The 24,061-nt window shown below is 40.7% G+C and overlaps 1 protein-coding gene across 1 annotated transcript in view; it reads right to left on the reverse strand.

Annotated features, from left to right (window-relative positions):
* Positions 1 to 23,769, reverse strand: part of LOC107193712 (disks large homolog 4) — a 355,237-nt gene extending 331,468 nt beyond the window's left edge. The window contains exon 1 of the mRNA XM_015583204.1: positions 23,343 to 23,769. Coding sequence (XP_015438690.1) covers positions 23,343 to 23,769 — 427 coding nt within the window. The remainder of the gene's footprint in view (positions 1 to 23,342) is intronic.
* Positions 23,770 to 24,061: the final 292 nt, after the last annotated feature.

The raw sequence follows: 24,061 nt of genomic DNA on the forward strand, positions 1-24,061 counted from the left end.
TGTTATAGGATTTCTATGGTGACAGAACGGAAGCGATTTTATCCTTTGTGCAGGTTCACTTCCTCCCCGTAGCATGGTAGTAATTAGATAAGTAATTAGATAGTAACTATGATCGTGATGTGAGCCATATAATTGCATGAATTCCATATTGCTGGATTGGGCTTTGTTAAACTCAACACGTGAATTTCAATGAAATGATACATGACTTCATTGGAAATAATACGTACTGCCCCTGAACATCAATGAAGCTTCCGTCGAAACCGTAATGTATACTGAAGAATATAACTAAACAGCGAACAGAAACAGATGATGTCCGTATTGATTTATAAGAGTCTCGGGTTGTCACTACGGAGTTTCAAAAATCCAATACTGTTCGCACTAGATTTCAGTAATCCAATGTTACTCGTATCAAATCCCCTGTTAACACATTTGCTATCAGGCGTCACATATGTCTGACTCTCCAATTTCTATTCACCGATATTGTATGTTATTCATTATCTCTGGTTTATGTACTTTTAATATATAATATGTATATATAAACCATATGGTGGTAGCAAACGTGTTAATGACCGCATTGTGTCATTCAGATTGTTTGTGAACGATAAAAAAATTCTTGATTATGAAAAGAAGAAAAACCTATACACAACTGAAACGACCATAAATGTCATGAATCGATAGTAGTTTTGTAACGAATCTATATGATACGAATACTAAATGAACATATATACCTACTCACACCGTCGCTCATAAGCAAATATTCAGCGCATGGGACGTTTAAATATTTACTCTGACATAATAACGTATATCAGCAGTATGGAGCCAAATTATTGTTCTGAGCGTAGCCAATACTAACATTAAATATTCATCAGGTCGGCGAACTTAATATTGATACTTTTTATTAACTACCGTTTTCGCGAACTCGACGATTCAATTATGATATTTCGATTAAAATCGACCGAACCGGGAGAACATTAATATACCAACATGAACATAATGTTTCAGCGATTGCCCACAGATATAACTGATTTAAACGCGACAGTTCTCGCGGCCTGGATATTCCGTGTCGTTTAATTTCCAAATTTTGTTTCAAATGATAAATGCATCTTTAATCAACAAACCGACACCTTTTTGCGAACCACTCTTACTTCGTCGAAATTAGAGACTTACAAGAGCACGAAACGATAAAAAAAAACCAGAAATACAGTGAGAGGAAAGAAAACGTATCGAAGCACGAAAAAGACAAAAAATGAAAGAACGTACACTGGATACCGAATTTCACTGCAATTTCCTCCGCACAAGAGGTCTTTCCGAGCGAAATTTTTTCCCGCGATTTATCCCAACAGCATCCCCTTTTGCCAACTGCAGTCTCTAACTCCAATGTACATGCTGCGAGTAAAAGGAGAAAAACTTACAGTTACCGTAGCGGTTAACGCTTGGGCGAAAATATCGTTACCAGCGAGAGGTTCCCGCTAATTTTCCACCGTTTCCTCTATGAAACTCACCTCTTTCTTTCGATACTCCATTTTCAGTTAGTTCCGAGGGATCCGTACGGTCCGAATCCCAGATTCACCCCTGCGGAGACTGTATTTATAGCGGCGACGTTTATTGGGACCTATGTTTCGCGTTGCAATCGTTCCTACACGGCCCGTCACGCAAAATTGTCGCGACCTCGTGGCAACGTATTTCATTCGCGACACGAATTCACCTTAATTCGACCCCCACGAATTCTGTGCCGCCACTCGACCACTTTTTCTTTTCTTTCTACTTCGCCCGTACTTCCAGGCAATGAAATACATTGTGGAATTTTCGACGATACGCGTTACAAACATATGTTACGAACGATTGAAACCACTTCGTCTTTTACGAACGATATTTCACAATGGGATAATGTTTTTCAGTCTACGTTCGGGTTAGATTACGCACCGAATTCGCTTCTTGTACGCTGGTACTTGGATTTTATACCGTAAATACGATTGAATATGGATGTATTCAGTGTGATATAGATAGACTGCGAATTTTATGCATTTATAGAATATACGATCGTATAAAATTCAAAACCGTACAAAATTTGAAAAGGCTTATCCAAGTTTTCTTCTTATTGCAAACTTACCAGAATATTTAAGAGGCCAAATAAAATTTTCGTTGCGTCCAATTTCGAGAAATTAATATATGAAATTCTATATATGCTTAAACATCCGCAGGCTAGTTAGAATATGATTTATAGACCTCGGAAGATGCAATAAAATGAAGTTTCCAATAGAGTTTAATATTGTGTTCACGTGTTGTTATTAATGTAATAGAGCCTTGAAAATTGCGAATTTACATAAATATCCGCAGCCCACTCACGACTAAACTCACATGCATAAAGCGCGCGATTATATAAAACTTTAGACTACCTTAAACCTTAAAAAAACCCCATAACCCAAACGCGAATCACATTTACCTCCCTCTTCTCAACGATGTGGACGAAAGACGAAAAACAAATAGAATACATTTTACACTCCCTTGCTACCCATTTGAACCCTCTCAGCCAGTTCTGTTTTCCCAGCCGCGATTCCATTTTTCCGCGTGAGAAAGAAAGAAAGAAGAACGGGCGATTCTCGTTCACCGGGTCCCTCGTGACTTCGTTCGACCGTTTACGTTGCGAAATAATTTTTAATTTTTACCGCTAGGGTTCAGGCCGCGTCGCGTGAAAAGGACCGTAACATCGTCGTCGGCGGTGCCGTCGCGCGCGTTATCTCGATTTCCTTCTATTCCCGGCGCTTTTTTTATCTCCGCTTTATGCCGCGAGAGCCGTCCACGGACAAAGCAGAAGATGGGGGAGCTGGGAAACTTGGGATGGGCGGCTGAAGTTATATACAGAAATGGCGTATCTCCTATGAACAGCCCCCACGGCTGGTGTTAACGAGCTCCAGTTTATCGTCGTCGACGTCTTCACGATGCGCACAGCAGACACACACACAGACAGACACAGATGCACACGTATCGTCTCTGTAGCTTTCACCGTCCGTGAAAATTACGTGTCGCCCGTTTAAAGTTCTGCCCTACGGCCGTGGCATCCGAAGCCATGGCCAGCACCCGCCGATTACGAACCACATCCTTTGGTCCCGGCCGTGAATCGAGCAATAAACGTAAACTGTTTCCTTGTATCGCTTATTGCGACGTATGTATACGACCAGTCGGTTGCAATAACTTTCAGGTGAATTCGCTCGGGCTCCACGACGACACCTTGGAACACTGTGTCTGTCTTATGGCGGGAATGCTTCTTAACCCTTTCGGTGCAGCAATACTTTTGACGAATGGGTCGCGTATGCGCGAAATATTCTACTGTTTATGGCACTACTACCACTATTCATCAAACGTGTACACACGTCCATAACGCTCGTAACGGCCAATTCATGGAACTTGTATACACGTTCATTGTACCGAAAGGGTTAAAATTATAATAGTTAATCGATACAATTTTCGTCGGTCTAAAAATTAATGAGACCTGCTACTGGAAACTTGGGGGTGACTTGACTATGCGTAGTGAACGTTCGAATTCAATTTTACGGAGAACTCACTTTTTTCGGAAAGAGAATTTCTGCAGGATCGCGAATGGCCTACCGCCAGAACCTATTGTTGGTATACGTTTGGATAGGATTTAAATAATTTATGTCGTTAGAAGGAATGTTCAGGTGATTCTTGAAAGTGGTGGGAATGTAGTCGAATCTCTGAGACGAGCTGTCTGTAGTTAAAAAGGGGGTTCAACAGGGTAGCAAAGGTGAAATGCCCACTATTACCATCACCAGATAATTAAAGAAAGAGAAGTTGAGCAAAGTAATGCGGTAAAATTTAATGACACGATTTGCACATGGAATGATTTCGTATCCGAATAATAAGTTACTGTTCCTTCAGTGATTAGTATACCTATCCCTCCAAAACACGTTTATAAGAGGTGAACCGAAATACTGTGGTTGTTTCAGTTCACTAACGAACCGATAAAACCTAATAATCATTAATTCAACTTCAACAGAAATAGAGACCCTACTGGAACCATGGGATTCATTCTGCACACAAACAGGGGATCGTTGAAAGGATTTCAACTACCAATTCACTTCGAGAGCCCTCTTGGTTACTTTACCCCATAACAAGCTATCCGGAAACAATATTTCAGAAAGTCGTCGAATTAAATGTAAGCAGTTTGTTCATTCCCGGTCTCAGTCTCCTTCTCTCTCACTCTTCGTTCGCCTTTCGCAGCTGGTAGACTTATTAATCTCCGCAAACGAGAAAACTTCAGGTTCCGTCGAGGGCGATTCTTTAAATTAACTTGGCAACTCGTCGCCGCAAAAGCGGGGCTAAGTTCAGCCGTGCCGGGACAACTTCAAACGACGCCAGTCCCCGACAAGTTCGGTCCACGTGAAAATTACGTGTCGCCGCCCCGTTTGAGCCCCCGTCTTTGATCCGATCGGAACGCGCCACGGAAATTCGATTCCCGGCGAATTGCGCCGGTGGTCCACGTTCCACTCGACGGGATCGTCACGTAGCTACCGGTTGGGCCCCCGTTGTTCGTGTCGAATAATTATCGCCCCGATCGTCGACTACCCTTAGGCGATTTTAACCAGCCATCCCCCGTGCGTATGAGCTTTTGAACTCTTGCGACGATCAATGCCGTAATGTTCCGCAGTCAATTTCGCCTACGTGAAAATCACGAATCCCGTACGGTTTTGTCTCATTGGACGGCTAGAAAAAGTGCGAATATGCCTAGCCAGCAGGTGGACTCTGAATGGAAAATCTATGGACAGTTCGGGTAATAATAAGGCGAACTTTAATTGTATACTGTGGAGACGCGAAGCTTGCGGATTCGTAATTAAATGCGCGCCACGGGTGTCTTGGGATACCAATTACTGGGAAAGACTGAATTCCCAAGCTGTTTCGTTGGCTACGGGCCTTTTTTTTGGAAACGAGGGTAATCTACATAAAACGATTTAATGTCTTGAGTTGGGGTTAAGGGAAGAGTGCTGTGAGAGAATAGTTTGCAGAGGTATGTAACATCTTCGGCTCTTACATTAGTGTTAATGTTAGTTGTTTTAGTGGTGTTGTGTGTTCTTTGACGATGGAATAACTTTTTTGTACGAGATCCTTTTTGTGAACAGCGAATCGTGATTAAATTATATTAAAACTGATAGAAATATACCTCTGTATTCAAATAAATATATTTTAGTGTATCTAAAATCAACGCATTCGTCTGTTTCGTAAGAAATATGTGCATATACACAGTGAGTCTTTGTTTAATGTTCGAAACTCGGGATCGCTTTGGAACAGTTATTGTAGAAAGACACAGCCGATAAAGGTTAAAAGTCTGCGTATCGACGAGACAACATTAATGCAACGATCAAGGTTATTTTATCGTTGGTTTTTTGTTGATGAAAATTTTAGAGAAGCCACTGGCTTATTAGCTTATTAATTTACTCGATTGACTGAAGCATTTAACGTAGTGATCTCTCCGAGCGTTCATCGGGAATTTATTGTATCTCCTTATTGAAAAGTAAATACCTTTAGAAAAAATGTATATTTAAAATTTCCTGATTAAAATATTTTATAATTATTTCTCAAAAATGCCTGTCTTTCATTAACACGACTTTCAGCATCGTCGATTCAACAGAATTCGCGTTAATATCTACCCCTTCGACGGCATACCATGCGTAGTATAAACGAAATTAAATCTTCCAAGCTTCGGCAACCTAGAAGTAGCAGTAAATTCACCCACCTACACTCTGCCAGGCTATATAGCCACGTTTATGCAAAAGGAGACTCAAAACTACGATTACCAAGGATAGAGACCGCCGTCAAAATTTGAAACTTGAAACCCAGGAAGATCCACTGACGTATCGTAGTTTTGGCAAGTAAATTATGGCAGTTTCCCGGACACATGCCGTTGATTGCCACACTCCCAGACACACAGAAAGAGTGAGCGAGAGAGAGGGAGAGAGAAGGAGGAGGTTGTGCGAGGAAGTTGCTTAAACTTCCGTTCACAACGAGCGAGAGTTACAGGAGAGTCGAAAACCGCGACGAATTCCGAGGAACAGAAACGAAGTACGGGAAGACAAAGGAGGAAAATTATTCACGCTTCGGGACGTTTTGAATTTTCCCCTCTTTCTTACCCTACACCAGCTGCAATTATCAACCGAAATGGTGAATCTCGACGAAAATGGCACTCGATTTAACGTTCGGTTCAGTTCGCTTGGACTAAACTCATTTTTATTATAAGTGTATCTCTAAAGGTAGGAAATATTTTATGCCAATTAGATTTTTTCGTGGGGGAAATCAAAAGCCTTTCATCAAATAAGTGGAAACATTCTTATAATTGTCATCTGTACTATCATCTGAAAAATAGGAGATCGAAATATACCTTCCGGAAAAAATTAAGGTATCACAGACAAAAATTATTCCCCAGCTCCCAGAATCGGAACCTATTAAATACCTAGATCGAACGAAGTCATTCTGCAATCCACAATATCACGCAACCCACGCGAAGCAATTCCGTGGATTCTCCAGAAACACTAACAGCCGTCCGCACCGTAGACACACCCGACAACTACGCTCGTTACGTATTAACATTTCGATGGTCGCGTCATAAAGGGTTATTTTCGACGAAAAAAGGCAAAAGCCGGAAATTCGAGGACGCTTGTGTATTAAGCCATGTACTCCGTGTTCCATCCCCATCTGAGCCACCATCCTCGTGGTTAGTTTTGTAATAACGTTCTCGCTAGGATAAACGACGGGGTGCAACGTCTGTGTCTGGTTCTCACCCGGATGGGTACGCTCGTTCCGTGAAAGACGGTATTATGCAGAACGATCTTGTACGAATACGCTATGTCTCGCGCAGCAGCGGTTCCCAACGAGCCCGGGGGTCCGTTGATTAGACTTATAATTAGTAACGAGCTCGCGACCAGAGTGTGAAACTGAAGGGAGTGTCGAGAAAACAGGCGTAGTTGCCAAGATGAGGATAAGAAGGAGGAGGAGGATGAGAATGATGTTGCACGTGGGAACGAAGGGTGCTGGAAACGACGAATGGTTCGAGGGACTCTGAGAGACACTGGGACCAAAGAGCCGCGGATAATGCGACGATTCGACGCGAGATAAGCTCCGTTCCGACAAAGGATACCGTCGAACGAGGCTCGCGTCAGGTGTTTCATGCGTGCACAGGAAACCAACCCACGAAGTGGTTCTGATCTGCTTGAAGGTATATAGGGGTAATAGTCCCATTATGCGTAGCGGGGATACGACGTGGGCTATCATCGTGGTGGCCACCATCGGTTTTGTTACTATTCGCGTAACAAGGCGCGATGCTAGTTCGCCAGAACCGACATGTGTTTATCAGTCGGACGATCGATCAAAGGATCCAACTGATTCGCGATGACGCCAGTGTATACGCGATTCGGTGCCCACTATGGGGTTTAACGTTGAAGCAAGGCTTCGACTGAGGAAACTGACACCCACCCTAACAATGGGAATCCCCTTCGGCGAGGGAGAACGGGCAAAGGGAAACGCGACTAATTTTCTGGAAAGCGAAGTGAAACTGATTGAATACGGACGCCACGGGAGCAAGTAAATAACGGAATTAAAGCGGACGGATCGAATTTGTTCCTCTTTCGACGGGGAAGATGGTAAACGGAAATGGAAAGCGATTCCTCACCGGACGGTCTTGGCATTTTATTGCACGCAAGCGGTGGATTCTAGGAGTCGCGTCGTCCGCTTCGACCCTTTGGATTCTTGGTTTACTGGTCTTTTTAGTCTTTGCTTCGAGTCCGGCGCATGGGGGCCATTTTCACCCTGGTCGTGACTAGAAGTGTGTTCGTTTCGGCGGAAGTTGTAAAGCTGCCGTTTGAAAGAGATACACGGGAGATTAATGTAACTGGACTATTTCATTGGATTGCTTCATGTTATCAGGTGTATCAATAGGAAATGTTTCGGATTGAAGTGGATCAATGAATGATTTAATTTGGTACCATTTTCCAGTGTTTTTTCTCTTTAGAAATGACGGAGATTATTAGAGAATGCGAACAGATATTATTGAAATAGAATAAGTTTTCGATTTTCTGAGAAATGAACATTAAACTTACCTAAACATGGTGGATTATTTACTGGTAGACCTAACAATAAGTTAAGATTGATTGCGGGAAGAATATTGTTCGGTTTTGCCGGTCGTAATATTCGTTATTATTTTTTTATGCTTGTTTGCAACCTAATGTTTTGGTATACTACTTGGGTACAGTCTCATATAGACTATAGCTAAAGAATCAGTTCCAATAAGTCCAGTTTTCTCAAGACAGTCTTATTTTTCTTGAATCATATTACCTTCTCCACCGTGCGATAATCTCGTTGCAATCGACTACGGATAGAGTGGATGCACCAGTAAATGAACACGTACAAGTGGCCGAATTATATACAAAAAAACGAATTAAATAAGCAAATGATTAATTATGGATTTTTTCAATTCCTTGTTTTATATTCAAACAATTTTCGTGCTATTAGTTAGAAATGTTTCTTTATGTACTATCGTTGATTCACTGGTGAAATCTGTAGATTTTTATTGTACTTTAATTAATTACGTTTTTTGGAGTTTTAAAAAGTTTAATATACGTTATCATTTAAAATTCGACTTTAATAGTTACAATATCTCGTAAGCGTTCATTCATTGGTGCATTACCCTCTTACTTATGATTTTATTTGTATCAAATCTTTTTATTAATTTCCAAGTTCTGCAGCGTTCATTACCTCTTATCTGTAAGTTCATTCTACGTTTATTATGTTAACATTAAATATACTCTATAAAAGACGCCCTTTTTAATCGTTATGGTGCAGAACAATTAAAGAAAACTTGAAAACAGTAAAAATACGCGTGAAATAGTAGATGTATTCTGTCACAGCGGAAAAGCTATCCGGAGAAAGAAAGACCGAACGGGACAGGAAGGAAGAGGTTAGGGAAGTCGTCTCGTTAAAACAAGCGAAAGGAGAACCGGGGGATGGCCATTGTTCCCGGCGTTAGCGTAGCGCCGGAGTAAACGGTCAAAGCAATCAAGGATTAAAAATGAATTAGTAACGTGTTATCGCTGTTCGCGCAGCCGTGGGGGTGAATTGTGCGCGCCGTTCCCTCGAGAAAAACGTCAACAGGCGGGCTGCAGTCTGCAGAGAAGCAGCGAAGCGTTGAGAGACAAACATTAACGTCGACCGTGTAAGAGGAACTATTCTTTGCGCGGACGGTTGAAGGAAATTTCTCGGTACTTTTTCAAACAGAGTCTCATTTCCGCGATGGCACTGATTTTCAAGGAGATACTGTCTCATGAAATTTCACTTTTCCAAACGATTCTCATTGAAACGGTATTCAGAAGTTGCAATCTTTATGATATTCTTAGGAATGTGTACAATTTACTTAGGAGGACAATTTCTAACAGGCAGAATAGGGAAATACAACCGGACAGGAGGACATTCTGGAAGCAAAAGTGAGTCGAAAATATATTGTTTTCGAGATAATCGAATATAGAAAATTACGTTTTTATCACGTTGACTGCCACAGTGAAAAAGGCCGTACGTAGCCAGACACGCTTTAATTCTTTTTTTAAGTCACAAATTGTCGAAAATATTTGAGTTTAGTTAATAGAGACTGTAGGTCTTGTTTTAAATTATACTGCGATATTAATTTCATGCAAACATTTTATAACAGTGTTTAAATAATCCAGACACTTTTCAATGTACGTGTCACCCATATTTGGGTGACGTGGCAATCAAAGTGTTATGGGAACAATACGTAGAAATGGAATGTAATGAACAGACGGGATAGCCAAGTTCTATTCAACTGCGTGCGTGTCCAGCAGATTTTGAAATTCGTTTATTTGGAAAACAAAGCATTATATGAAAACATTTTTATCCACATTTTGCACTTCTTTTGTGCATGTTGAATGACCTTCTGTCCGCTTGCATCTCCCATACTACCCTCCCTGTATAACAGACACTTGTTTGATGGATTAATATCTGTATGGAAAAATTGTAAACATCCTACAGAAGAATTCCAAACAAATAAAATTGTAGGTACCCTTGCATAACAAACATAAATGCAGAAACAGTTTTCAAAAAACAATTCATTTCTTTATATACTCCAACAAAATCTATATCAAAATACCAATTTTGCTCGTTTGTATTATAATGATGGTCATTGTCTTGGACTGCAGATTTGATGTATTTATAGCTCATAGTGCACTGTGAAATACAATAAAAGATAAATCTTCCATCAGATGCAACAAGTATCCCGTTTTATTCTAAATCCAATAAGATACTTAGGGGAAGAAAGAAATGCTTTTAAGGGAAGATTGCGGAATTTCGATCATCGCCTAAATTGGTCCACAATGGTAACTTGTCATGTGTATATACTAAATTAGTCAGTGCAATCACCACCATCATACACGTATGTATTGTCTATCATACGGCCCAAACTGCTCACAAGCGACAACTTATAACAGTGGTCCAACTTAATCGATGGTCCAAATTCGACAGCCTTCCCCTGGTCTTGTCTTTATGAGTTACTTTCAAAAATATAATTTTCCATAAAAATCTGCAAACCTATCCATAAACGACGAAGAATAATTACGAACACACGAACTAATTTTACATCTACAATACAATTTCCCTTACACCAACAAAAATCTACCTCAGATTGTACCTGTTCACACGTACAATACAATGCCTGCTGATTCCATCTCGTTTCTATTCCCTTCGTCGAATTCTCTCGAGTTACAATAATATAAACACCCAGTAACACCAGATCCAGCAGTTTCCCTCGCACACAATAGCGTTTAGAAACACGTTCCTGAGCTCAGTACTGTCGCGAGCGTGAAAATTCGTGTTTGATCGTCGATTACCTTCTGGCCCACGTGTATCCGTAAGCGCCAGTTTTCTTTCTATTCCCAATGAAACGGGCGCGAAGCGAAAAGAAACGGAATTAAGTAGGAGTACGCGATTCAATTGCAATCAAGTAAATAGAATAAAAATCGGATTAACGTTGGGTTCCGTGAACGTAGACGGTGTCACGAAATCACTCTCGAGATTAAATTCCTCGTGCACCGGATTGGATAAAGGCCGGTAATAATATTATCATGGGAAAGGCGGGTATAAATGGATGTTATTATATTCCCCATGCCCTGAACGCGAGACAGTTTCCGTATGCTGTTTAACGGAACCCCAATAAACGGGAGGATCGCCTTTGTCGCAGATTTTTCCGCGTCGAGAGCGTTCGACCATGGTAATGAAACGTTCGTACGCCCGGGTAATTAAATAACCGCAGTTGTAAAACGCGTTCAGGCGGAATCGTCGGAGTGAATTCACGTATACGATATATTCTTGCTTTTTTCATCCCCGGAGCCAGCCATTCAGGCCGCATAATCCGATAAACGTGAGCGGAATCGGCGGTCGAGAGCGCGCGCAGGTCGACCTCGTGTTTTTAAACGCTTTCGTAAATATATCCGTGACTGGAATATACAATAATCACCAACGATATACTTTGAGCCAGTCGAATGAAGGTGTAAACTGTGGTTTAGTACTGGCGTGGAATCGACAGTTGCTGTGATTAAGATTTTGATAGAACATTCGGCAAAATTAGGAGTTCCATCAGGTATTAAAAGTGACGTTTAAGAAACGTGTAAATGTATTTATTCTACACTGCTCACAAGAATTAGGGGATCGTTTATGTGGGCGGTCGCACCCACAGCGCGAAAGAAATAAAACAAGGGCTGTAAGTTTGCTAGGATTTTTTTTTACCGTGTAATAACCTTTATTGTTGACTTACGTTAACCCTTTGCAGTCGAACCTTTTTTGGGTAGGGGCAACCAATTCGACGAAGTTTTTTTAAAGCAAACATAAAAATTTATAATACATATAACTTCGCCCATAATTTATTTCATGTAAGGTTAAATATATTTTTGCATTCAAAGGATATAATATCAATCACTTAAGTATTATCATTTTTTTCGTGTAATATTTTAGAAAACATTCACAAAGATGAATCCATCGATCCATCGTATCCCCGCATTTCGTTCAGTCTTTGGGACTGAACCACGGTTTTTCCTATCCCTTCTTTTTAGAATTGCACTCTGATAATTTTTCAAGTTTTCTCAAATAGTATTACTGGCTGTAGACAATTTGAAGTGAAAAAGAAACAAAAAATACCTGCAGCAATTCTTAGTGGCGACTTTCGGTTAATTTTAACACTCTTGACACCTAGTTGTATTTGTCTAAAAACTATTCGAAGATTGTATGTCGTATTGACGAGTATAGCAACTGCAATACACGATCCTTTAATTATATTGAGCGGTGTACTTTTCAATTTTGTAAAGAAAAAAAAATTAGTTACAAAATTAAAAATAAATGCTAAACACAGAAGAACATAATTCATCGCTGTTGACACGTAGCCTTCGCGAACAGTATCAGATCCTATGACTGATAAGCCGCGTGCTGTAAGATGAATGGTAATGTCCAGATAATATTCGGAGCCGGTTAGAACGGTCATTTATCAAACTTTTGCGTATACTTATCGTCCGATCCTCCAGGGACTGGAGACTGATGCGAGTAATCGGTTTCCACGGCTGAACAATGAACTTCCCTGCTCGCGGAGGGGCAAATGCCCGGGTAATTTCTAATTACTCCCCCGGAAAATTATCCGGGGCCGAGTAATCGATACAATGTCGGAATCGTCGTTTTTAATAAGCTTCCAGGCCCCGTCCGACCTATATGGTCGGATTTAATTATTTTTTAATAACGCCTCTGCGTTATCAGTTCCCGATCCATCGTTTCTCGGAACTTCGTCGGGCTCATCCATCTCGAGCCACGGCAAATTGGAGAAACTTTAAGCTTCGTTGTTCCTTACGCTGGACGCTTTATCCGAGCTTAATGGATCATGAGTAAAGCAACTTTCGGACCATGAGCCGTGCGTAACGTTCAATAATTACTACAATAAACTTCGTTGAAATAACGTTATCGCTGCGTAGAAGAAATTTATTCATTCCTTCAATTTCACCTTCATTTAGAACACCTACGATATAACAAAATGCACAGTCAAATGGCTACAATAACAAAGTCAACTTTGTATCACGCAAATGCCACAATTAACACACTTTGAATTTACAGGACACTCTATCAGATCCGATAAAAAGATTACATTCCGACAAAATCCAGACCAGCAAATATGCTTCGGTGCCGCTGCAACGCCTGGAGAAGTTCGAGTGGAGCAAACTACGCGAACATTTTCCTGACTCACCGCTAATTCTGCTAGCAGTATGAGGCCCAACTCTGTGGCAGTTTAATTAATTCACATTAGAAAAAAAAAGTTATTCTCTGTCGTTTCGATTCCCGGCGCTCGGCTAGCCGTCGTAGTCATCGTCCAAAATGGATTCTCTTTGTCACGAAATCATTCCGTGACGCCCCCGTGTGCGCGCAAAGGCGCATTAGCTCACTCAAAGACAGGGGCGCTTAGGGGGCGCCCAGAACGTAATTCATTCAAAGAAGCAGAATGTCATGGCATTACCTACTCGATCGCGGAATAGAAGGGGGGGGGGGGGGCCCCTCTGCGTCCTGGTAATTTAACCGGGGCAACTGATAGCCACGTCTTTGAAAGCCTACCGTCAGTGCCGCCATTGTCTCCCTATCCACTTTCCGTGCCACTTTGAGTGACCTGTCAAAAGCTATTGTGATCATCTGTTCCTAGGGATACGCTTGCCGCTGGAAAATATTGTTTCACTATCGCCCATGGTGTGGCGTGGTACGAGGCATTTGATCATTTTGAAAAATTCGAAATTTCAAAGCATTAATGATGTAAGTCAACTTTAATGAATTGCAGTTAATATCGTAGAAAGATAGTCCTAACTTTATTCTATTTTATGCATAAATGTTGTATACCAGGCTTCACTAATAACAAAAGGTATGTATTGAGTATATCATCTCAATATGAATTTTCTAAACCTCTAAATATCTCAAAAGTATATTCACTGATTTATATTGTTCTTCTTTCATGTACACGAGTCTGTAATAGGTATCTATTAGTTCATGTATTAGTTCACGATGTAGTTTCATGTAGAAAATATCCGTGACAGTAGAAAACAATATTCATTCATGAACAGTGTTGCAAAGCACTAACTTACGTGCTCGCAAAGGAAGAAGGTTCACATTCAAGAAGTCCGAATCAGAGATAATAAATACCACGAACAGTACAAGAATATTCAACGAAATATTAGATGAGTAGCACATCCTCACCATTGATCGAACTCTTCCCCCAAAAACACGACACACCGTCGACAATCTAAACCATAAAATCAACGGTCAACCATTTCTACAATATTCTCACGCATTACCAAATACCTCAAATACATTCTCCACGTAAGATATATCTTCGTATCAATCAGCAGTAGACGCTCGTGCACGTCCACCGTACATACCGCGTAACATTTGCACGCGAAACTATTAATTACAACTGCCATTGTCAAAATCCAATTGGCGTATCATACGGGAGGCGGGAAACGGAAGGGATCCGAGCCCACGGTTGGTGGATCGGAATTGCAGCTTCTATGCGACACTAACGAGCCGTATTAGGTCGAGCCCTGAAAGTGATCGATCGCGAAGTGATGCACCGAAATGAGAGAAGAGAGAGAGAGTGTTGTATTGGAAATCGCAATCAGCCGAGGCTACGAATGCATCCCCGTGTTTCGGGACCGCATAGAATGGGGAAGAAACGAAGTCGAGTAATCCCACTAATGCCCCTGTTAGGATCGGATCTACGGCTGGCCACGACCCAGATGCGTTTCTGGCATTCTCTTAAACGCAATAATGCATTTCCTGACCGAGCGCCGTCGACGCGCGGTCGGATCCTTGCGCGGTCCCTCATAATGCGGCCATTGTCGAACAAAGAAAGGGAATGCAGCCTGTCGAAATGGACGTGGATTAACGATTCCCGTCCCCTGGCACGGTTCTCCCACACAGCCGGGGATGATCATTACGAATCCGAAACGCGACGCGGAATGAAATGATTCCGGGCGCCGGAAACTGGGCTGGATATCGTCGAACGAATGTGTGCAGCGGCAAAATTACCATCTCTCGTGCTTCGTTCGCAAGTAATGAAGAAGAATTTCGAGTATTCGTACGGTATCGATGAAATTTTCGATGTGAAAAATCGCGGATTAAATCAGGGCTACTTATACATTCGGGGCAATATGTACTCTTTGGAGTAATATTTCGGATTTTGTTGAAACTTGGATATGTTGTAGTCTTTAGGTACAATGTATTAAGGTATTTCAAAGGATTCTTAAAGTTTTTAAATTGTTTATTTCACAGGTATTTGAAATGTAGCATCAAACTATTTTCAATAAATCGTAATTGTTGAACTGACAAACTGATTAAAATGAGCTTTGTAGGTATGTACTTATGTTGGAGACATAAGTACCAAATACAAATTATTTCAGTTAAAAGAAAATATTTTTTAACCATTTATTTTGGAATTGTTTTAAATAAATGCAATTTTGTAATAGCGAGTCACTATTAAAATATGTGAGAAAAAATGGGGATAATCTTAATATGGACATTTGAAGATTGGCCATATGAAAATTAATTTTTGTTAACGCGGCGTCGGGACCTATTTATAATATAAAAGAAAATTAGTAGATTTTATGCATTTATGACATGTAAATGTCCAAGGCGCAATGAATTTAACAAAGATTAATAAAATCGACATAAGCATAAATTTAATAGACGGTTTCAATAGATGAAATAAACTTTTTTCTCTATCTCTAGAGATTTATTTTTTATTAAGATGGCTACAGTAATTTTTTTATTACACCATTTTTTTCGAAACTAAATTTTTTTACGTCCATCTTTTAACAGATATTAAAACGAGTTTACTAGGAATCATACATTAACTTTTTCTCTATCTGAACTGAATTAAAAAGATAACGATAATAAAAAATATGAATGATAATAAAAAATATCCTTTATTTTAGTTGAAACGATGTTAAAAAATAACGAAATCTACTAATGGGAATGTAAGCAGAAAGATCAGTAATTATTTTATGGAAGAAAAGTAGAACGATGGCTGATAATAATTTTGTCAAATGTTCGAGACAGCATCTCCCAAGAATGTTACAAATGATCCGTTCAATTTTTATACTTTCCTGCAAATATTTAGGAGTAATAAGTTAATGTATCGGGTGTTCCCACCTGGCTTATTGCAGGAATTTCAACATTTTCAGATCTCTTGCGGTTTTTCTCGTAGATTTCCCAAGCGGTACGAAACTGTACATAATCGGCCGTGTATGTGTGTGTGTGTGTGTGTGCATTGTGTTCGCCACTGAAGATAACCAAAAGAAACAACGGCTTGAGGGGATTACGGTTTCGTGCCGTAACGTAGGAACAACGACCACTTTATTTCCACGGGTCTGTCATCCATTCGGTGGATCTAGAAAATTTCTCATACACCCTTCTCGCAACTCTTTACTTATACCTTACCGAACAGACGGAATATTGTAGAGTGGGACACGAGTTCCATATATCGATATAAACGTAAAATTCGACATATGTAAATTCTCGAAACCTTTTCAATCTTCATAATCGTTAGTTGGTTCACAACTTATCACGCAATACAATTTTGCGAATACGTGTCTCCAAAAGAGAAGGAAAAGTTTTATACTTGAATTACAGGCGTAATTTTAGTCGTATTACTTATACCTAAATAACTGAAAAAGCCACAATATTGGGCATACGTATATAAGAGTACTTTCCAATTAATTATTCCATCTTTCTAACATCTTCACAATTACAAACGATTTTTACACGATTATCCCCTAAGTAATGTACTTCTTTTTCACAATCTTTTGCAACATTTTTCTCGAATTATAGAATGCAAAAACGACGTTGTTTATACTTTTATCGTTTTACCCAGATCCACCGTTACCAGTTACATCCGATTATCGCTAGCTAGTGGTATTAGTACGAACGCGCAATCGGGCGCGAAAGCCAGCTAGCCCCCTTCCCATCGTTCTAACGCTGGAAGAACAGTAAATCTGTTGGCATATGGATTACGATTAATTTGATGTGCCAGCGCAACGGTGTAAGTACAGGTAATTAGCGGGGCTTCGCCGTGGAACTTTGCACCGCGTTTTGTGCTCCTTCCCCCTCCCCGTTCTCGCTCGACCTCCTCAGCTACTAAATTTCCCTGCATTTCAGGCTTAATCTATATCGCTCGCTAACCGGTCTAGCAGTCGAGAAAAAATGCTCGTTGAATACGCGTGGCAATAAAGCAAGGCCAGGTAAAGGGAAAAAAATTCTAAGGGAAGAAAGGAAAGAAGGGCAATCCTCTATAGATTCGAGGGAAGTAAAACGTGGAGAAGACTCCCGTACACCGCGTAGGAAATTTCGTAATAAAACGGCTTTAAGAGCTCGCCGAGTATGTTGCCTCTGTTTTCTAATGAAGCTTCCGGTCGCCTGTATCTCTTTCCTCTTTCAAGCTTAACGAGATGCGGAACGACATTATCTTGCGCGGAACGATATTATCTTGCACGGGACGACAGCTGTTGTTTGCAAATTACGTTCAAGTGGTTTAATATGTCCTTCCCCGCCCCATAAATTCTTGGTCGGCTTTTATACCGACGCGACGGTTAGATTAATGACAGAGGCGTATCTTTAAGTACTGTGATCATATTTTACCGAAATTTTAGATACGAAGCTTGTTAAACCGGTTGTAGCATCGTTAATCAGACCTTCTGGATGAATATAATGACTCTTATTCATTTATCTATTGTTGTTTCTCTGTTAGCAGAAATTATGAGCACACGTTTCCCTCTGATGTTCAACCGGACAAAATGTTTTCAAAGTAAATGCTGATTACACTCACTGAAATTTCGCTAGGCTGAGGGTTTACGATCCTTTTATGTTCCACGCGTTCTGTGTAAACTTAACGTATCCTGAATTGCACAAGAATACCACGATAGTAGTATGGAGTTTTGTAATATTGATACGAGGGGTTTAATTTGTTAGAAACAATATTAACTAGATGAATTGCACCGTGTACTGTTTAATTAGATATGATCGAAATATTTGTTCGAATATTAATTACGTCCCCACCTAGACAACAATAAACCACGTTAATTGTTACAAATTGAAGAAGTACAATGTTAACTGTGCAACATGTTTGAATCTCATGATACGATAATGTAAATTAAACGACGTTTAATCGATGATTGTTGCGCGTCATATGGGTGACAACGTACTGAATATCTACCGCAAACGAATTTTTTTCTGAAATCACATATCACCTAATCTGTTCCCCTAAACTCACTCAAACAACAATTTCCTCTACAAGGACTCAAATTTCTCCCTGTCACGAATACCCTTCAATCCATCAGTTTCGTTCGTATCAACGTATAAGATACCGACAATTAGTCTAGTTAATTCCAGGAAACGTCGACTTTCCATATCCCGTACAAATTAAAGCAACCGTAATATATTCATCTTTAGAAACGACACTACGACTCTCCCTCTCTCTTTCGAGGTTTATCCAAATCAGCATAGAGACTGAACGCGGTACTTCGCCGTTGATAAAAAGCAGCACTCCATTGCTGATAAAAAAAAAAAAGAAGAGTGAGAGAAAAAAAAGCAGAAACGAGAATGAGAGAAGACGATGATTAAAAGGGGACGTCGTGCCTACACGAGATGTCGGTTCAAATCGTTGGAAATAGATATCTTACGCGACCGCGACGAGAGATGTGCGCGTTAATGCGCGCCGCATGGATAGTTTTTTAGCGCGCGAAGTGGTTTTCTTCCCGTCTGTCCTGATGTAAATTAACATCGGACGGCCCCCTTGCTTTTGACGATTCCCCACCATTCGTCTCTATCTCACGTTTTCTTTTTCTCGCCCCCGGCGCGGCGCTCACCGACGAATCAGGATAACGAGGTATACACCTACAGGGGCCTCGTTTTCATTCGCTAAGTACTCCGCCGTGGCTCGTTACCCGGATGATACAAGATAATAAATAATTAACAGAACACACGGACGGGGAAACGGTGTTCGGTTACCCTCTCGAAATTGTTATCCCTCCAGGAGAGGTAACTGAACAAATCACCACTAGCGATCATTTCGACCCGTCTCGATAACTGATTTCCGTGTATTCGATAATGATTCGTTAGTTAATAAATTTCGGTTATTAATTCTCTCGACGTTCAATTAGATCTATACATGATATTCCGCGAACGAATTACTCGGCTGCGTGTACGCTCGCGCATCGTTTTGCTTGGTGAACAGATTCGATCATGAGACTCGTTAACACGAATGAATTCCAGTGTGCTAATGTCGTTTTATGTTAAACAAGTTACCCAGTGATTGAGCCAACGAATACAATGACTGGAATATACACTCGATACGTATTTATTCAATTTTTTTGGTTTCGATGCACCACATAGGTATTTATTCATTTAATAAATGTATAGTGATATCTATTCTTATAATGTGGTTCAAGATTCTACAAAATTGTTTAACGAAAATTAGTATTATTGGAGTAAACTAGGATTTATCATTAGAAAAACGTGTACGCTATCCTTCGTAAGTAAATGGATACAAAGTCTGCACAATGAATTTATTGATGTGATCGTAAAAATGATATATTTTAGGCCACGTTCATTAGTTTATACTAGCATTAATGTTATCCACCGAAATTTAACATCCTCTAAACAGTATTTATTTGGAACTTTCAGCAATTTCATAATACCTAATAACTAGACTGCGGATTTTTATGCAAAATAATATTTTTCGAAGTGATCTGTAAAGACAAATGTAAAGATTACATTTTCTTCCATTTCTATTATGACAAGAATAAGACAGTAGCAGAGACCGGCAAATTCAATATCTAGATACAGAGTTTCGAATAACGAATAAAAGATTAAAAAAAGTACTTCGTCACTTTTAATCGTTTATACATGAAAATTCCAATTTTCATAATACAATAATACTTATTACATAGTCTCATTAACTGCTTAAACTTCATAATGGTACCCTTAGATACTGCAGCTTTTCACTACAATATTATTCGAATAAAATTGTGCCCAACTCTGCCACAGACTCGCACCTGCTCTAAATGCATATAATCCACAGTCTACTTATAAAATTTACTGCACATTCGATAAGTGTCCTAATACTTACAAGCAGGAAAACTTGCCCTTTCGTATCCATTTTACATCGATCCACTTCACAGTCAACAATATGTTCTTCTTCCCGAACATCCTAGGCCTGTGGTCGGCAGTAAACTGTCCCTTTCTCGTCGACGGTAGTAAGTACTAAGTATCCTAAATCACGGAACTTTCTCCCAGTTTCCTATGTCCGACCCCCCGTCGACCGTTCCCCCCTCCAACCCAATGGTTTTTATTCGCCTCTTGTCCGTAACCTCGCGAGAGAAGTCCGCTCTCAGACGCAGATAATAAACTGGAAACAATACGACAACCGACGCGCGCCTGCACGACACGAACATGCTTTCAGCTTTAAAGCGCGATACCGCCGTAGTCGCCACTCGCCCCCCACCCCCTCGACGCGCCGCGAGGAAAACTATTTCATAACTGGGTCGAGCAAGTAGGTGGACCATAGGTAGGTACATGCTGGATGCCGGATAAAAGGGTGCGTCGTTGAAAAAAAAAAGAAACAAAAAGAAAGACGGTCTGCGTAAAACGGCTTCCCGGTCTCTCTTTGCCGCCTTTCATACCCGTGGAATGGAGATTGCGCGTCGAATATACGTTAACAATGTCTGGCTTCGTTTTATTAAAATTGAACGCTTCGATTTTCCTCTGGAAATGGCGTGAAACCGTTTTTATCAATTTTTCTCGAGTTCCGCGGCGACGTGTCGTTTCGCAACCCTGAAAGTGTTTCCAACTTGCGTTATACTGTCACTAATTCGTAGCGGAGCGAATTATTACAAGGTTTCATAGTGGGAAAGTAGTTTAAGGGTTGTTAGATTGTATGACTGACTGCACGTATTTTCGAGATTTCGTTCGAAGTTATAGAATATGAACTGGTCAAGGACTAAACTCTGTGATTGTCTTCGATTTATAGTGAAGACAAACTGAACATAATAAGAAATCAAAAGATAACGATCTTTTCTAATTTTGATCACGGAGTTCCAAATCGTTACGATCAAAACGATGAAGTCACAATATTTTCATAGTTTCCATTCGAAATATTTTCGCCATCTTTTGCATAGTAATAATGACCAAGGATATAAAATGAATAATTTCGATAATTTAATATAGAATTAGAAAATACTCCATCGTTCTTAAGTATATTCAATAAACCACATTCGAAGAGATAAATATGGATTTACAGAACCGCCACGCTTCCTCGACTGGGCTAATTATCGTTTTATTTTCGAATTCAAATAACGTAGTCGCCCTTACCAACTCGGCATATAGACTCATTATCATACACGAATCGAATCACCTGCCCTTAATTGATATTCAACGAAGGTCCACGGTAAATTGCATATATGTACATATATTTCTGCCCGAGACGCAAGGCTCTCCCGAACTTCGCTCGCTTGGTCTTTAATGCGAATTTACCTTGGGCAATACAATGCCATTCAAATGAGAGCGACGGAAACGTAGCTGAGTGGGAAGGGGAAAAGGTACAGGGGGAGGGGGTGGAATGGTTACCTATGAAACAGATGCTCCCTTGTTGCTCGAGAAACAATGAGAATGCCCGACAAAAGCGGCAACAAACTCGGCAACTCACGGCGTCATGATGTCGCCGTGACCAACAGATGAGGAATACCGATAAAAGACGATTTGTTGGGGAACGGTTGGCGGACGGCTTTTATGGCCACGACGACAAAAGCCAGGAACGCTGATTTTCCCTCCTCCCTCGATTAAGTTTCGCTGGAAACGCTCGCGATTCTTAGTAATCATAACTTTTACGCGCGACAATTCGATAACGAGAAGGAAATGCGTCGAAATATTCTTGTTTATGTAGAAGATAAACTCAGTACGACGCAAAAGAAGACGAGCACTGACCGTTCGTCGACGATATTAATAATTGAGTTCGAAACTGCGATTTCGCAACGGAATCGAAACGTGAATTTCGCGAAAGCACGACAAGCCGTACCATTTCTATAGGAAAATAAAAGTTTTGCCCTCCGGTCTACGCCGCGCCATCCATGTAAACGACCTACTTTGGTTTTCGGGTTGTTCGTCGCACATACGGAAGAAGCTTGGGCTGGCGTTATACCCGTAAATTTGAAAACTTCTTTCGAGCATCCTCGCTTAGTAACATTCTTCTATTCTTTAATAATATGACCCCGCCGTATTACGAAAGTAGTCGGAAACTTCTTGAAGTACTTCAAAGAAAATCATAATCGTTCTTTCGAACTATAGACCGGGGATTAGGATAAAGCGTCTTGAAGGGCTCCGGGGAATTGCTCGCAGAGTTTGTCACGGATGGCAGACAATGAGCACTGAAATCTAATAGTTTGCAACGAAAATTACGGCTGGAATATAAAATTACTTGGCAATTCTGTGTTAAAATAGATTAGAGATTCTAGATAAATTGATACGGGTCTTGGATACATAATTCGAATCAGATCAGGACGGTAAGACTAGTTCAAGAATAAGAGACAGGGTAGACTAATTCAGTACCGAGAGACTTGAATCAAATAGATCCGATAGATTTTAATTAGACCCATTTAGGGTCAAAGGATTTGAATTAGGATAACCCAGGAACAGGAAACTCAAACTGGACTAAATCAGAACTGATTGTGAGAGACATGAATCATATCTATCCGGAACCCAGAGATCTGACCCCAGAGATTTTTGGACATAGGAACCCAAACCAGAGGACCTCAAGTCCAAGGACCCTAGCTTGCTTGCTATCAAAGGACATATACTAAGGGTCCCTCTTGGTACTACAACCTGGGTACTCCTGAACCCAAGTTAGAGGACCGACAGAGTCCCCGTTGGGTCCGGGGATATTGTAGCTAGGACCCAGGGATCTAGTTTGGCCATCTTGTGCTTAGGTACTTTTATTTAGGGAACTTCAGGGTTAGGTTCAGGGGTTTAAGAAGTTCTCGAAATTGAATCTCCCGACCTCAAAATGGTCGGATTACAGTCTATCAGTCCTAATTAGGTTCAATTCTGATATCTGGATTTCAAATTCTTTCGATATGCATCTCTCAGTCCTAGGTTAACCCAATTCGAGTCCAAAATTGTTTCCCAGAATTTTTACTTACAGAATTACACTAGTACTGTAAAATCCAGGTGTCATAAAAGATAACGAGAAATCAGGAAATTAGTGGTACTACCTTCTTTCGCCTGCACGAATCCATGGACCTCGCAGTAACTTCCGGCGGAACCAGCAGCACCAGGCGTGTCCAAAGTGAACAAAGTATTCGCTGAGGAGCTAACTCCGTCCTCAGGAGTCTGTAACAGACTGGTAGTCTGCGACAGCGTTCGTTGCTGGTGATGAGGATGATGGTGAAGGTGATGGTGTTGTTGCTGCTGCAGCTGCTGCTGTTGTTGCTGTTGCTGCTGCTGTTCTTGCTGCTGCTGCTGAGCCGCCAGAATCTCCTCGTGCCGGCATTTTGAGCACCGGCGCATCTCTGAGCGAACACGCAGCAGCCAGACCATCCCGAACAGTGCCATAGCAATCTCAAGTCCCGGTGACCTCGATGGGTGCTTCATGCTCGCTGAATCAGGGTCATCGAGGCTCCAGGAGCCAACACGATGCATAGCACTGAAATCTCTTCTTACAATGAGCCGTTCCCTCTTAATGACCCCAGTGTCTGAAATAATTCTTGTTGGCTTGTGCGTTACTTTGCTCTCACGGATGGTTTTTCATAAATTCGGTTTGTTCTCTTCGAAGATTCAGCTGCTGTTACTTGAAATTACAAAGAACTACAACGATGATCCTCTGACTAAATTTTTTTTCAGTCCTTTGGATTTGTCTGTTATTTTTTTACTACTTTGTTCCCATAGTTAGTGACGTTCCATACGTTCTTTCCGAAGTCTTATGAATTTCCAG

Source organism: Dufourea novaeangliae, unplaced genomic scaffold, assembly GCF_001272555.1.
Source record: "Dufourea novaeangliae isolate 0120121106 unplaced genomic scaffold, ASM127255v1 scaffold25, whole genome shotgun sequence".
NCBI classification, from domain to species: Eukaryota; Metazoa; Arthropoda; class Insecta; order Hymenoptera; family Halictidae; genus Dufourea; species Dufourea novaeangliae.